This window comes from Callorhinus ursinus, unplaced genomic scaffold (genome assembly GCF_003265705.2).
Source record: "Callorhinus ursinus isolate GAN/ISIS: 27379988/994484 unplaced genomic scaffold, GSC_fseal_2.0 scaffold16, whole genome shotgun sequence".
NCBI classification, from domain to species: domain Eukaryota; kingdom Metazoa; phylum Chordata; class Mammalia; order Carnivora; family Otariidae; genus Callorhinus; species Callorhinus ursinus.
This window is the reverse complement of record NW_027397078.1, coordinates 26,086,707-26,102,898: the sequence shown is the minus strand read 5'-3', so window position 1 is coordinate 26,102,898 and position 16,192 is coordinate 26,086,707. Positions and strand designations below refer to the sequence as shown.

Genomic DNA, 16,192 nt, shown 5'->3' with positions numbered 1-16,192 from the left:
GAGAGAGGGAACACAAGGAGGGGGGGAGAGGGAGAGGGAGAAGCAGGCTTCCCGCAGAGCAGGGAGCCCGATGCGGGGCTCGATCCCGGGACCCTGGGGCCATGACCTGAGCCGAAGGCAGACGCTTAACCGACTGAGCCACCCAGGCGCCCCTGCAGGTTCACTTTTAAGGCAGTGGCACCATAAGCAGTGTTCCTGTAAAGGCTCATTCTTGTTTTCCCCTTTTCCAGATTACCACCCATAATTCGAGGAGGAGCTATCGACAGATACTGGCCCACTGCTGATGGTCGCCTGGTTGAGTATGACATAGATGAAGTGGTGTATGATGAAGATTCACCTTATCAGAACATTAAAATTCTACACTCGAAGCAATTTGGAAATATTCTCATCCTTAGTGGGGACGTTAGTAAGTATTCCATCCCTACCCCAATTGCATAGCAGAGTGACAGTGTTTTAGATAATGGTGCTTTTCTGACAAATAGCACCATTGTGGATTTGTCCTAGTTTGTCCTTGGCAGTGCTGTTTTTTTGAAAGGAATATTTATGTCATATTAACCTGTGGATTGTCTGGGCTTTCCTGTTTTTATTTTAAAGATTTTATTTTATTTATTTTAGAATGTGTGAGCGGGGGGAGGGGCAGAGGGGGAGGGGAAGCAGACACCACTCAGGACAGAGCCCAACCAGGACCCGGGGTTCCATCCAACCCATGACCCTGAGATGAAACCAAGAGCCAGACACTTAACCAACTGAGCTACCCAGGCGACCCTAGGCTTTCATGTTTATAGCAGAGCCATGAAAACTTTGTCTTGATGTTCCTTTTTCTTAGTATTCTTAGTGTTGAGTATTTGGATTATACTCATATAAAGAAAATATGATTGCTTATTTTTTTGTTTCGGAAAATTTCAGAACTGAGTAGACAAAATAGTATGATGAACCCATGTATACTTACCATTGAGTGCTAACAATTAGAAACTCCTGGCCGATCTTGTTTCCCCTAAACCCTGGTTTACTTTGTCTCTCTCCTATTACTTGGAACAACTTTCAGATGCCGTATTTCATGTAATAAAAGATGTGATTGCTTTTAATTAGCATATCAGAACATTCTTAAGACTGAATTTTTTTTTTTCCCACTGACCATGGTATATGTGTATGTATTATATTAGGTGTCAGAGTAGGGTTGATGAAAAGTCCACAATCCAAAAAAAAAAAAAAAAAAAAAAAAAAAACCTCTGCATGTTGTTGATCTTTAAAGATCAAAAATGAAAAAAATTTGAATTTTAGACTAGATTCCAGCACTTTCTAGTATGGCAAGTCAGGTCTCTCTCTGGGTTTGGGTAGAATCACCATTTTGTACCTGTGTTTTTCCTCCCTAGATCTGGCAGAGAGTGATTTGGCGTATACCCAGGCCATCATGGGCAGTGGAAAAGAAGACTACAGTGGCAAAGACGTGCTGATTCTTGGGGGTGGAGACGGGGGCATATTATGTGAAATAGTCAAACTGAAACCAAAGATGGTCACTATGGTAGAGATATCCTTTGGAGATCAAGTTCAATTGGCTTCTGTTTTCTTCCTCTTTGTCTTAAGACTGCAGCTAATGTTATGAGGCAGATGCCTTTTAAATACCGCCTTGAACAGACATTTCCATTTAGTACCAATAGCCTTTTCATGTGGCTACAAAGCAGCAGAGATCCTCTAGTTGAGAAAACGAGAAAGCAACCTTGGTACTGTGTCTACTGCTTAGCACTTTCTGAAAGGGCTTCTTCATGAAAAGAGAAAATTCAGTTCTTTTTGAGTGACCTTGGTACAACAGTGAAATCATTGTCTCATTCATGGTTTTTTTTTTGGTAAATCTGATACCCAAGTTAGTGTTAAAAAAATTCATGTTTGTCTTACCTTTATTTTTTTTTTAAGATTTTATTTTACTTTATTAAGATTTTATTTATTTATCTGAGAAAGAGAGCCCGGGGAGGGACAGAGGGATAGAGAATTTCAGGCAGACTCCACGCAGAGCTGGACGCTGGGTTCCATCTCACAACCCTGAGATCATGACCTGAACTGAAATCAAGAGTCGGACGCGTCACCGACTGAACCACCCAGGTGCCCCTACCTTTTCTTTAAAGTATTACTATTTCAGAATTCTTTGATAGATCCAAATTCAGGATTAATTTCTCCTTGACCTGTTTGAACATTGACCAAATGGTGATTGATGGATGTAAGAAATACATGCGAAAAACATGTGGCAACGTCTTAGACAATCTTAAAGGAGACTGCTATCAGGTAATTATGTTTTCTAGATAACATTTTGAAGTCAACTAATAATATGTTATTGACTTGAATTGTACCTTCCTAAAATAGCTCTAAGGGTAATTGGTTAAGAAGATACATAGATTATCTTGGAGGGAAGGAAAACTTTTCCCTCTACTGTTAGAAGGTGGAGGAGGGACAGTAAAGTATCCCCCCAAACTGAGAAGGCACTTGGTGACTGGAAAACAAAGTGGGCCACTCCATAGAGTTTACACCGAGTTGTACTCAGGGACACCTAACTGACAGGTGGGATTGGGCGGAGGATGGTCCGCGGCAGCTGCATAGTTATTCTCTGCAAAGTCCAGACTGTAGTCCACAGATTTTATAGAGGGAGAGGACATGCAGGAAGGGCACTGGAGTGAGATCATACCATTCCCATGTACCTCAGAGGGTATGCGTGCACCTAATTGACCTTTAATCAAGCTAACCTTTCATTAGCTTTTATGGCACGACCTGTGCATGAGGTTGGGGAAAGACCATTATCTCTAACAGATTCATGGGAAACCAAAGTGCCAGCCTTCCTTGGCAGGCACTTTTGATGTACGTATATTAATCTCTAAGGTGCCAGAACACGTAGTCCCAAGAGAGGTCATTGAGCAAACATGAACAAGATAAGAGGGCCAAAGATGGACTCAGTATTATCAGCACCCTTACCTTCTGCCTTCCTAGTTCTTGGCTAAGACTCCTGTAATAAAAGATTAACAAGAGAAGAACAGAAGTCGAGTAACATATATACCTCATGTGTACTTGGGAGAGACCCAGAGATCAGTGAGTAACTCAGAGGTAGCTTTAAAATTTAGGCTTAAATATCAACTTAATAGGGAAAGGGGTCATAGGTGTCTTGGGGAGAGTGAGTGACTTTTAGGAAAGATAATGGGCCCTTGGAAGAATAGATGGGGTAGGTATGATACTTGTGACTAAATTTGTCTGGATGTGGTATCCATTTCCTGTCTTGTGATAGAGGTCATCCGTCCCTGGTTGAACCCACTAGGGAGGGGATCTCCGACAATTGAGTTTCTTTCGGAGGATCTAAGGCAGATTGAAGGGGAGTTCGGAGAAAGCTGCCTTCTGCATTTGCTGTTTTTCAAGTGCCTGTACAGCTCAAAATAATATACCAAAGTGGCATACTTTGAGGTGGCATCTTCTACTTTTCAGACTCTGTGTGAGTTACGTGTACATCTCAACGGTTGCTTCTTGCTAATAAGCAAGTTTGTTTCTGTCCTAAATTGTACTGTGCTTCCACGTTGACCAATCAGTTTGTTGGATGTTTTGTATTGTATTTTAAACATGCACGTGTTCAGTGCTTACATCTACAATACTTGTTAGAACAAGATAACCAAGCAAATACATTTTATTTGAACAGAATCTTAAATGTGTGTCTTCAAAAAAAAGTTATTACTCTAGATTTATGAACAATTTAGACGAGTGCTTTCATTTGTTGATCTGTAAATTGCTTATCCCTACCCCATCTTCCCTAACGTGTTTGCATCCAAATTTGATTTCATGGTGCATGCCTGTTAATTTTTTAAGCTGAAAGAGAATTCTGTCTATATTGAAATGTAGGTGTGATTGTTTTGTGGGCAAAAGGGAAAGAAGGATATATGTATTTCACATGTACTGTTTGAGAGTTTTAAGAAGGGACAGGGGGAAGGGGGGTTAGGTTCATCAGAGCATGACAGATTTGTTTCACTCACATGGAGCTAAAAGTTACCATTGTTGTCAAATAATGTTTGCATTGTTAGCCAGACTCTCTGCCTAAGGTGTTTTAACCTGTAATGCTCAACCCTGCACCAGGGAGCTATTATTTCTCTTTTATGGCTGAAGAAGATTCAACTTAGAGAGTTCAAAGGACATTTATTCAAGGTTATAGGGTAACTTCAGAAGAGTGATTCACTCCGATACCCAGCTCCCTGGCTCCTTCTGTAACTTCCTTATATGGATTCAGAAAAACAATTGAAGCGTAAGCAGAACTGCAAACCCAAACCTGCAGTATCGTGGAGTTGTAGATTGTTGTAATTAGAGGCTGGATGTACGTGGGATGATTTACGAATGGCTTTGGAAAACAACTCTTGCACGTCTGTCTGAAAGCGGAGCACCAAAGGCAGGTGGTGACATTGACAGTTGGACAGTCTAGGGAATGGAAAAGTAGTAGTTTATTTGAAATGGCTCTGCTTTTGAGGAAGTTGGGTGTCTGAATACATCCGCCCACCCCTTCCATCTTCTTGCTGGATTAGAACAACCATTGGGGGAGCCTGGAAAATTCTTCTGAGGTTGAGGGTTTTCTGAGTGCTCTCAAGGGGTGGGGGGTTCCTCGTCTGGGGGTATTCACAGGCAAGCCCCCTAGCCATTAAAATACTACCATTAAAAAAAACCCAGGTCTTTGCAAATGTTTATTTCAAAAACACATACTCTGTTATAACCATGTTTAGAAAAGTAGAAAATGTTTCAAAGCACTCCCCATTCCTTTTATAATGATTGAGTAACCTTAATACTAAAATCCTTAAGGTGGTACAAAAAGAAAACTAAAGATTGCTTTTGATGAGTATACAAGATTTTTAGTAAATTAAATCTAGCAGTTTATTTAAAGAACTCTAGTAGACCCAAGAAAGATTTAGTTCGGGAACATAAGAATGGGAATCTTAAGAAATCTGTCAACATGATTTATTATATGAATTATTTAAAAGAGAAAATAATGTACTAACAGATGACAAAGAATTTGGGGGATATTTAGCAGTCATTCAAAAAGTCTTTTAAGTAAGATAAAATTGCAATGGAAAGGAAACTACCCAAACATAACTAACTGTCAGAAACTTAATGTTATATAAAAAGGCAAAATACATTAAGGCATTTCCAGTAAAACTAGAAATAAGGTCGAAGATGCTTGTTAACTTTATTCAACATTGTTTTTGAGGCATTAGCTAATACAGTAAGGTAGGAAAATGAAAACAGTATAAATATAGAAAGAATCACTATTTGCAGATGAATGAATGCTTAGAAAAATCTAGGAAACTCACCTAGAAAGTTAGTTGAGTTCGTGAGAATTTGGGGAAGTGATTGGATGGAGATAGTCTAAAAAAATGTTTTTTAAGCTATGCTAAATGCAAAAACAGTTTGAAAATTGGAGGTAGAGAGTGGGCTAGAGATCCTATTCAGAAGAAAGACCAAGAATAATGACCAATTGTTTTTTTTAAGTTACTAATTTTAATTCCAGTGTAGTTAACAGGAGTATTATATTAGTTTCAGATGTCCAATATAGTGATTCAGCGATTCTCTGCACGACTCAGTGCTTATTACGATAAGTGCACTCTTAATCCCCATTACCTATTTCACCCATTGCCTCACTCACCTCCCCTCTGACAACCATCTGATTGTTCAAGTATGAGTGAAATCTTACGGTATTTTGTCTTTCACTGACTTATTTCACTTAGCATAATACTCTCTAGCTCCATCCACATCGTTACAAATGGGCAAGATTTCATTCCTTTTTTTTTTTTTAAAGATTTTATTTATTTGAGAGAGAGAATGAGAGATAGAGAGCACAAGAGGGAAGAGGGTCAGAGGGAGAAGCAGACTCCCCGCTGAGCAGGGAGCCTGATGTGGGACTCGATCCCGGGACTCCAGGATCATGACCTGAGCCGAAGGCAGTCGCTTAACCAACTGAGCCACCCAGGCGCCCGATTTCATCCCTTTTTAATGGCTGAATAATATTCCGATGTGTGTGCGTGCGTGCAAAATTTTTTAAAAATCATAGTGCAGGGAAATTTGCCCTGTTGTTTGGTAATTTACTGTTAAAGCATAGTAATCAAATAGGGAGTGTGATGTTGACACAGGAATGCACATATGAGAGGAATGGCACAGAGACTTTGAACATGTCTGAGTGTGTATTCGTACAAGTAATGGATGGCCTAAGGTATATTTCCGTTTGCTTGGGAAAAGGAGATTGAGTTGATTTCATAGGTAACACCAACACAATGGGCTGTCCATCTCCATGAGAACAAAGTTAACATGACCCTAGAAGCCATAGAAAAATTAATCTCAGATGGCTTAAGCTCTGGATACAAAAACTTAATACATTTAGGTAAATTTGACATATTTAACCTTGGAGTTGGAAAATCTCATAAAGAAAGACAAGAAACACAGAAACTACAACAACAACCTAATCCCATAAATGAAGCTGAAAAACTGGTAACAAACATGACAGGGATTTAATCCCTTTAATAATACAGAGGCCCTACAACTTAAGATATAAAAAATAAGATAACTATATAGAAAAATAATAAAGGACGTGAACTGGTATTTCTCAGAAGACAAAAATCAAATATCCTATAAACTTATGACAAGATGCTCACCCCTGTTAGTGGCCCAGCAAGTTCGTGTGAAAACATTAGCAAGGGACTTGACAAAATAGAAAGAGGGACAATATCCAGGCAACAGGGGCTTGCATGCATTGCTAGTTGGAGTGTGAATTGCCATCTAAACTATAAAAACTAAAACGGACATGCCTTTGGTCTCAGCAACCCACTGTTTGAATATCTGGCCCTTCGAGGAGGCTAAAGAGTAGTACATTATTCATGGAATGATCTAATTAAAAAAAAAATACCATTACCCTTCAAAAAAAATTCTATCATTACCTAGAACGGTGTTAGATGAAAATTTTCAAGTTCAGAATGTGTGTGATCCTAGTTCTAAAAAAGAACAGCGTATGTGTTTATGTGAGAATGTGTGTTGGTAAGAGTATATGAGCATATCCCACAGGATTGATTAGTGTCTTCTAGATCGTTTTGTGGTTGTACTTAGATGGTGCATTAAGTGAAGCAAGTTATAAAACAGTAGGGCTGTAAGATCAGGTTCTTAAAATTGTGACTGAGGATCTGTGTAAGAACATTTCAGAGGAAAAATTCTAGAATAGGTTATTTTAGGGAATTTTGACAAACTTCTGACTTCTATGAATTTGTTTTTCATGAGTGTATTTTGTAACTAGAAAAGTAAAAGACAAGGAGAGTAACTCTTGCTAGTTTGTTGCTTACAGCAGCATATAGCTTCAGTACCTCAAAGATTAAGGCAAGCCCTAAACTGAGTTCCTATACAGTTGACCCTTGAACAACATGGGGGTTTGGGGTGCTGACCCCCCACACACAGTCAAAAATCCGCATATAACTTTTGACTCCCCCCACAATTAACTAGTAACAGTGTTGACTGGAGGTGTTACCAAGAACATAGTTAAATTAACACATTTTGTATGATATATGTGTTATGTACTGTATTCGTACAATAAAGTAAGCTAGAGAAAAGAAAATCATAAGGAAAATACTTTTACAGTGTTGTACTGTATTAGGAGAAAAAAAAAAACTGCAAATAAGTGGACCCAGACAGTTCAAACCCATGTTGTTCAAAGATAAATGTGTTTACTGCACAGGATCTGTTCGAGAATTCCAACTCTTAACTGCTGTACTCGTTAGTAATTGTGATTGTGGGAGTTGGTATTTCTTACACAGTTGTATTACCAACAGTACTCAATCAAAGTGGTTAAAAAAATGAAAAACTGTAGGTTAATAGTTCGAGGTAAGATGCAAAAAATCAATAGACAATGAAGTCATTCAGTGCCTAGCATAAAAGAAGAACTAAAAGTAGAGGAAAATAGAGACAGTAGTAGGAGAGGCAATATAGATTAGAGTTAAAAGTGTGAAATTGGCTTTCATATAGATCTAGGTGTACTTCTTGGCTTTGTTTCTTATTGGGTACCTTTGGACAAGCTACATAACCCCTGCCCCCTTTCCCTCCCTTTCTCCCTCCCTCACTCTGTCTCTCAAAAGTATGGGACGCTTTAGGAATTTGTGTTTCATCCTTGTGCAGAGGCCATGCTCAGCTTCCCTGTATCATTCCAATTTTAGTATGTGTGCAGCCGAAGAACACACTACCACATAATCTCTCTCTCTCCCTCTCTTTTTTTTTTTTTAAGAGAGGGAGGGGTGGAGGGGTAGAGGGAAGAGACTCTTAGGCAGGCTTCATGCCTCTCCCAGCACGGAGGCCGAGGTGGGGCTCGATCCCACAACCCTGAGGTCATTACCTGAGCCGAAATCAAGAGTCGGACCCTCAACCGACTGAGCCACCAAGGCGCCCCTACGTAACCTCTCTTAACTTGGTTTTTCCATTTGTACACTGTGGATACTAATAGTACCTGTAGATTTGTTGCTTAGATTAAATGAGAAGGCAGACAATGCCTCTAGCAGGCACTGAATTGTAGCTGTTAGAGGCATGGATGGAAGTCATTTTTGTTGGGATCCCAGCAGCAGTTTGCGTTTTCCTCCCTCCTCTACAAGGCTTTAAATATTTCCACCCACATGCGTCAGCTCACGTGCATCTATTCCTCTTCTCTTTGGAAGGTTCTAATAGAAGACTGTATTCCAGTACTGAAGAGGTACGCCAAAGAAGGGAGAGAGTTTGATTATGTGATTAATGATTTGACAGCCGTTCCAATCTCCACATCTCCAGAAGAAGGTAGGTTCTGTTTTTTCTTATATAACCAAGATAACATTCATGAAAATGTTTTACTTGGCACATTGTGAGAATGGAAGGATCTTAGAGCTTGTCTACTTGATTGGTTCCTTCATTTTTTCAAGGTCGTTCAGTTGAGGCCCACAGTGGAAAAGATGGCTGGATTTCAGTCACTGAATGAGCAAATTTACTCAGTTGTTGGAGAGAAACATTAAATAAAATGACTCACAATTACATCATTGAGAAATTAGCTTGTTTGAGAATTTATTTCTTTTATGTGATTTTTAACCCGTACTGGGACAAACTGGTGAGCTTTCTCAGCAACACCAGAGACAGTTCCCCATTCTCAAACCACACACTCCAAATCAACCGCTGGTGTGGCATTTCGGTGTTAGTGTTTTTTTCTATAATCTTGCCTTCCTGCTGAGCTGGCACACTGGGTCCCCACGTGATGACTCTTGCTGTTTCTCTCTTGGGATGTCGCTGCTTCCCCCTTAAGCTGTTGTCTTTCAGATTTCAACCACTGCCTTTTTGGTCAAATCTTTATTGGTATCGTTAAAGCAGTGCTAAGCACATGAATATTTGCTTTTGACCTTGCTTGAGTATGTGCACGTGTGTGCAGGACACACAAAAACGACAGTAAGTTTTCATGAATAAGCTCTTGAATATTGGGTCTTAAGCCCTTGGCTATTTCTTTATTTTTTGGGTATTGTTGAATATTAATGTGGATAATTTGACTTTTTAGATGTTGTTTCTGATGAATGCAAACCTATATATTAATATAACTTAAAATTTTTTTTTATCATCCAGATTCCACATGGGAGTTTCTCAGACTGATTCTTGACCTCTCAATGAAAGTACTGAAACAGGATGGAAAATACTTTACACAGGTAGACTACTTAATTGTTTTTTCCCAAAACTCTCAATGAGAATTGTATATTTTGAAATTTGCATGTATTTTATTGAAATTTATATCTGTTAAGGATAGAACGTCGTAACTGAATTACGTTCTTTCAGGGAGTAGTTTATAAATAGCTGACCTGTCATCATCTCTTGGGAATTCATGAGTCTGTGCGTGTCCCCCTTGCCCACTGTCCTGATTGAGCAACCTTGGGCTCTGGCTGTAGTACGCGCTGCTGCCACCAGATGGAGACACAGATTGGGATTGGGAGGTTTTTTTTTTTGACTTCTCCCTCTTACCCTCTAGGAGATTCTTCATTGGAAAGCCAATTTATCAACATAAGTTTCATAAACTTAGTATGAGCTCCTACCACCAGATGGAAGCAAATTGTTTCTTTCTCATTCTCTATGGGATTCTTAAATTTAAAAGAAAGTTTAAAGTTTGTATCTCTTGTTATGTAAAATATATATTACATATATATAACCTACTAAAGCCCTGAAGAAAATTCTGAAGGTGATCTGAGTCTCTTTACTTGGTACAACAATCCCTTGATTCATAAGCGGAAGATAAGCACTTACTTGGGTGGTATTGCACTATGGTCCCTGTAATTCTTTTTTTTTTTTTTTTTTTTTAAGATTTTATTTATTTATTTGACAGAGAGATAGCACAAGTAGGCAGAGTGGCAGGCAGAGGGAGAGGGAGAAGCGGGCTTCCCGTGGAGCAGGGAGCCCGATGCGGGGCTCAATCCCAGGACCCTGGGATCATGACCTGAGCCGAAGGCAGACGCCTAACGACTGAGCCACCCAGGCGCCCCTGTACTTTTCTTTATAGATGTTTCACATATGTGTAATTTCCTAAATCATTATATTGTTTACCTTGCTTTTGAACTTGTTAAGAATGTATTCTTCTGGGGGCGCCTGGGTGGCTCAGTTGGTTAAGCGACTGCCTTCGGCTCAGGTCATGATCCTGGAGTCCCGGGATCGAGTCCTGCATCGGGCTCCCTGCTCAGCAGGGAGTCTGCTTCTCCCTCTGACCCTCCCCCATCTCATGCTCTCTGTCTCTCATTCTCCTTCTCTCAAATAAATAAATAAGATCTTAAAAAGAATGTATTCTTCTCGACCTGTTATTTTTTTTTTTTACATTATGGAAATCTTAACCTGCTAACTGTAAAATTTAAAAGATAAAAACAGGTGCCTGGGTGGCTCAGTCGGTTGAGGATCCGACTCTTTTTTTTTTTTTTTAAAGATGTATTTATTTCATTTGAGAGAGCACGAGTGGGAGGGGCAGAGGGAGAGGGAGAGAATCTCAAGCAGACTCCCTGCTGTGCACAGAGCCTGGCGCAGGGCTCAGTCTTACTACCCTGAGATCATGACCTGAGCCTAAATCAAGAGTCGGATGCTTGACCGACGGTGCCACCCAAGCACCCCATGTATCTTACTCTTGATTTTGGCTCAGGTTGAGCCCCACATTGGGTTGTGCACTGGGTGTAGAACCTACTTGGGATTCTCTCCCTCCCTCTCCCACTGCGCCATCCACCCCCATGCTCTCTCTAAAAAAAATAAATAATAAAAGATAAAAACAGTACAGAAATCTATAAAGTAAAAAGGCAAGTGTCACCCACCCACACGTAACATGGGGCAAGGAAAACTTAGACCAAACTACCGAATTGGTATTCACCTCTTAGAATGCCTTCCCCTCCAGTGATTCCCTTCCCATCCTTAAGAGGTATTTAATTCTCTGCTATTGGGTTTTTGTTCTGCATCTCTGTCTTTTTTTTTGGTCCACTGAGACATTTTATTTGCACGTATGTATTACATCCCTAGAAAAAGAATCCCAGGATTTTCCCTCCTGTGTGTTTTCATCTTGCTTCTTATGGTCCATGATGCCAGCTAAGGGTGTCAGTACAGTGAAACCAAACCGGTGGGGCGGGAGCAGATTCTTCTGCCATTTTTCTAGATCTTTGAGTTGTACATCAGATCTGGGGCTGATGACTCCACACTTGTTTCACCTGCCCGTGAGGTTCACAACAATGTTCCCAGCTCTGTGATCATCAGTGATTTCAGATTCACCATTGTAACCGTGCTAAAATGATAAGCCCTACCCCACACCTGTGGAATGAAAATCACTTGTAATTCACATGCACAGCACAGTGAGAAACGAGACATTGACTTTGGAGCCTGGCTTATTAAGTACCTGGCATTTGCCTCCCTTCTCGGCATTGTTAGTGCTCTTGAGAACATCTGCCAGGACGTTCAAGCGCACCGTTATGGCAGCAAAGATCCAATATGTCTTTCTTAAGAAAAGAAAGAAATGTATTTCCATTTAAAAACACAGGAAAGTAAAATGTATCACATTACTTTTTTTGGGTAGGTCTCCATTTGTGGTGAGGTTTTTTTCCTTTCTTTTTTTAAACTGCTTTTTGACAATGTTGGGGAAGAACAAATTGAAACTTTCCTATATCCTTACCACATTCTCAGGAATGACGTCCTCCCATATGACCTCAATAAAGAGAGTGTGGTGTCAATTTTAAGATGGCAAGAAAAAACACTGAACTGTGCACCTGGGTGGCATTTTCCATTCTATAGCTTCCCCAGTGGTGATGTGTTCTAAAAACATCCAGGCAGTGTTTTCTATTTGTGAATCTTAAATTACACATGTGGTGTTTATATACTCTCACGGTGAACTTGATGTTGAAACCAAATTATATACTGGCCAAGGGCACTTTGGCCAAATCCCACTGCAGGACCCTAGATGATGGGTTACTAAACAGGCTGGCACTGAAGGACGATGTCATGCTGAGCGAAGGTGCCAAGTTAAAACCACTGAGGGTAGCTCTCAGAATAGTTCTTTTTGCCCACTTGCCTGTGGCTGGTTGGTTGGTTTCGAAATGCCCTTCGTGGGGATGCTTACATCACAGGATGCCTTCATTTGTAAATGATTTTCATTTTACATTGTACTTGGCTGTTCTGAGGCTCATTGATAGTGAAGTTGTTAAGAAGAAATAGAATCAGCATATATATTCAGTAGTCTTCAGAATGCTAAGAACTTCAGAGGTTAAAAGGAAATAGATGATATTAAGTACCCATTATGAAAAGCCCTTGGGGGAAATTGTGCTACAACGATAAGCCCTACCCCACACCTACGGAATGAAAATCACTTGTGATTCACATGCACATTACAGATTAAGAAGCTCCACTTTAGGTGCGCCCGGCTGGCTCAGTCAGTGGAACGTGGGACTCTTGAGCTTGGGGACCTGAGTTCGAGCCCCACGTTGGGCGGAGAGATGACTTTACAAAAATAAAAAAGCCGCAGCAGCACTGCCCTGGAGCTACGCAGAGGCTGCACCCATACCTCTGCTCTGTTCTTGGCCTGCATCTCATTCACCCTTTTTTCCTTCGTGGTCACAGAGCGGCTGCTGCAGCTTCTAATGTCCCCTCTAGGTTCTAGGCAGGAATTAAGTGAAGAGGCGGGTCACTCTGTTTATCCTTGGTTGTCTGGAAGTGGAAACCTTCCCGGTCACCCCCAGCAGACTTCACTGTAATCTCCCTGACCGCTCCTGGCTGCTGGGGGGTGCTGAAAAAGTGGTGGTAAGAAAGGGAGAAAAATTGGAACAATGAAGTCAGGAGAAGATGTTTGATAAGGAGTGGAATTGCGGGCTAGCCTTAGTCCATATATTCTGAATAAACTTTTGTTCTCATAAGGCTTCAAATTACATATCTGGGGGAAAGCATGGAGATGGGAATATAGTTCTGTATCATTGTCTTAGATTAGGGTTGTAGTTTTAAGCCTTTCTGGAAATCAAGAACATTATCATTCTGATGCTTCATTCTCAACACCGTGGTGACGACTGGGCAAACATTTTGAACGGCGATGTGTATGAACCTTTGCTAATTCTGTGGTGTTGATACAATGACTGCGTTACTAGTGAGAAAGTGGTCTCCCTGCTTTCTGTTGCTTCATACTCTGAATCATTTGAAATGGCTTGGTAAATGAGGTAGAAGAATAATGAGCTAATGGATCTATAAGTAGAACTGGATGCAATTTGTCAAAGTACAGAAGCCTTATCTCATGTTCAAAGATGAACTTCCATCTAAAGCTAAAATTGTTTTCGTTTATTAGAGACCTTCAAATGAGCGGGGGGGCCCCCAATGAGACTCAAGAATCCCATTGTTTGCTTTTCTTTCTTTGATTTAGGGTAACTGTGTCAATCTGACAGAAGCCTTGTCACTCTATGAAGAACAGCTCGGGCGCCTGTATTGTCCTGTGGAATTCTCAAAGGAGATCGTCTGTGTTCCTTCATACTTGGAATTGTATCCTTAGACCAAAACACTGTGTTGTCAGACTGCAACACCCAAGTACATCCCATGCCACTTGAACATTTGAATCCAATAATACATGGGATTCACTCTTTACTCCATAAGGCCGTGGTATTCCAATGTGGCTGCACGTTGGAATTTCCTGAAACTTTAATTAAAACAATACTGATTCCTGGGTCCCACCCTCAGCTTCTGGGCATGGCCTACCATAGCTCCCCAGGTGGTTCTACTGAGTAAGCCCTGCCGGTTCTCAAGCCCCACCCATCAGAGGCTGGAGCCAAGGCTTGGTCAGCCATCTTAACCGGCCTGCCTAGAGACTGATGTGCATCTAAAGCTTCAGAAGCCCTAGTCGAAAGCACCCCCTGAGCTGCAGCAGGCAAAAAGAATGAATATGCTCATTCTGCTTTTATATTAAAATTAACCCCACTTTAATATTAGTTTCTACACTTCACTTGATCGTGATTTGCACTAGAAACCACGAGCTATAAATAATGCTGGGGATTGCAGAGTTAATGTTGGTGTTCTTCATTAGTTCCCCTTAGTAAAGTTAGTCCAGAGAAATAAAGGAACCCAGAGAAAAACCAGAATGAGAATTGTCAGTGGAAATTTAAAATGCCTTTCTTTGTCCTAAACGGAGGGACTCTGGTCTCCAGATAAAAGCTTCCTTATCTGAGGTGGCCGAGTCCAGTTTCCTGTCACAGCAGTCTGCGTTGCTGTCTAGGATCCTGTGACTACTAGGCCCTCAGGGAAGTCCTTGCCTGCAGGGCCCCGGCAGCCTCTGACAGAGACACAGGCCCTAGGAAGCCCCCTAGGTCCCCCTGGGAGGAGGGGAGCGGTCTGTGGGGTGGCCATTTTCTTCCATGGCCTGAGGAGATCCTTGACCTCCCCCCCGCAACCCCGCAGCCGTCCACCTTCATCACGGCTTCCTTATGGAGCATTTTTTACAGTCAGATCTGTTTATATATTGAGAGACTATAAAAATCATCTGATAACATCTGGAGAAAAGGCTTCTACCCTCTGGCCCCCCTCCATCCTTCCATCTTTTTCTCCTCCTCTCCCACCCTCCCAATCTCTGCCCTCCCCCGCCCTTCCTTGTCCTACTGTCCTAAAACATCTTCAAACCTAGGGAGCGGTAGCATTACCGGAGGGAGTATTTGTATGCCTTTGGCCTTTTCTCCACTTTGCTCCTTTCACCTCGCAGGTGAGAGGCGTTCAGGCCGTAAAGCGGCCTTGTTAAGAGGCCTTAATTCTCATCGCCGCAATGCTTTGAACCATGAAACTCATCCATCTTCCAATTTGTAGGCCAGCAAACAAATTTTAAGTGCTGCCTGTTCTTCTTTGAATTACCTGCTCTTATTCCTTGACTGCCTGTCCAGGTGGGTATTTTACACTGTTTGGAAGAAAGCTAAACCTTGAAGACCAGTCTCTCCTAATCATGTGTGCTGCAAATAGCCTTCCTGACCTTCATATGCTGTACATGACATCGAAATGAGTCAGGCAATTGATTGTGATTTCCTTCAAGTTTTCTTTTTTTAATTATTATTTTTAATTTAAACAAAGCAAATGGAAAATGTATATTTTGATGCGCTAGGGTGTTAATTTTTTTGAAAGTCAGCTGAAGGATGATTAGACAGCACAGCGAAGGCTGCTAAATGCACTGAACCCCTAGAATGTGATTTTTGTTACTTTTTTGTGTGTGTGTGTGGGCTTTTTGTTTCTGTTTTGGTAGACTTCGAATTTGGTTGTTTGGAGGAATGAACATCATTGTTTTGTTCTGGAGGGAAGTTCTTTGATGGTGTTTCTTTCCCCCAAAATTGACTTAGCTATTAAAATTTGGTGCTTATAAGAAAGAGTTAAGAAAAAAAATGAATAGCAATGCTTCGATTAAAATTATAAATGAGAAATTTCATGTGTTTGTTGTTTTATTTCAGCTAGGTCCCCACTTTCTCACTGCTGATCTCACAGAACAAAGGTGTCTCCTGGTCTTTTTTTAGTTCTGTTCTATCACTCAGTGCCATTTATCTCTTTATAACGGGATGGCCTTTGGGCCTTTTTTGAATAGTAGTAATGACTTTGTTTACCACGGTGGTAAATGACACACAACCTATTACATTCACCAGTTCTTCATTATAAAATTGACCTGAGGATAGGAAAAGATTTGGCTTCATGCTTATTT

At 40.9% G+C, this 16,192-nt stretch overlaps 1 protein-coding gene and 1 non-coding gene across 2 annotated transcripts in view; one reads left to right on the top strand and one right to left on the bottom strand.

Moving 5' to 3' along the window:
* SMS (spermine synthase) overlaps positions 1–15,920 on the top strand; it is a 46,129-nt gene extending 30,209 nt beyond the window's left edge. Inside the window, exons 5-11 of the mRNA XM_073901982.1 lie at positions 231–406; positions 1,374–1,530; positions 2,190–2,277; positions 8,688–8,802; positions 9,610–9,689; positions 13,895–14,010; positions 15,393–15,920. Coding sequence (XP_073758083.1) covers positions 231–406; positions 1,374–1,530; positions 2,190–2,277; positions 8,688–8,802; positions 9,610–9,689; positions 13,895–14,010; positions 15,393–15,432 — 772 coding nt within the window. The 3' untranslated portion in view covers positions 15,433–15,920. The remainder of the gene's footprint in view (positions 1–230; positions 407–1,373; positions 1,531–2,189; positions 2,278–8,687; positions 8,803–9,609; positions 9,690–13,894; positions 14,011–15,392) is intronic.
* Positions 8,113–8,217, bottom strand: LOC112813044 (U6 spliceosomal RNA). Its single transcript, XR_003205429.1, has one exon. It is a non-coding gene; the product is annotated as a U6 spliceosomal RNA (small nuclear RNA).
* Positions 15,921–16,192: the final 272 nt, after the last annotated feature.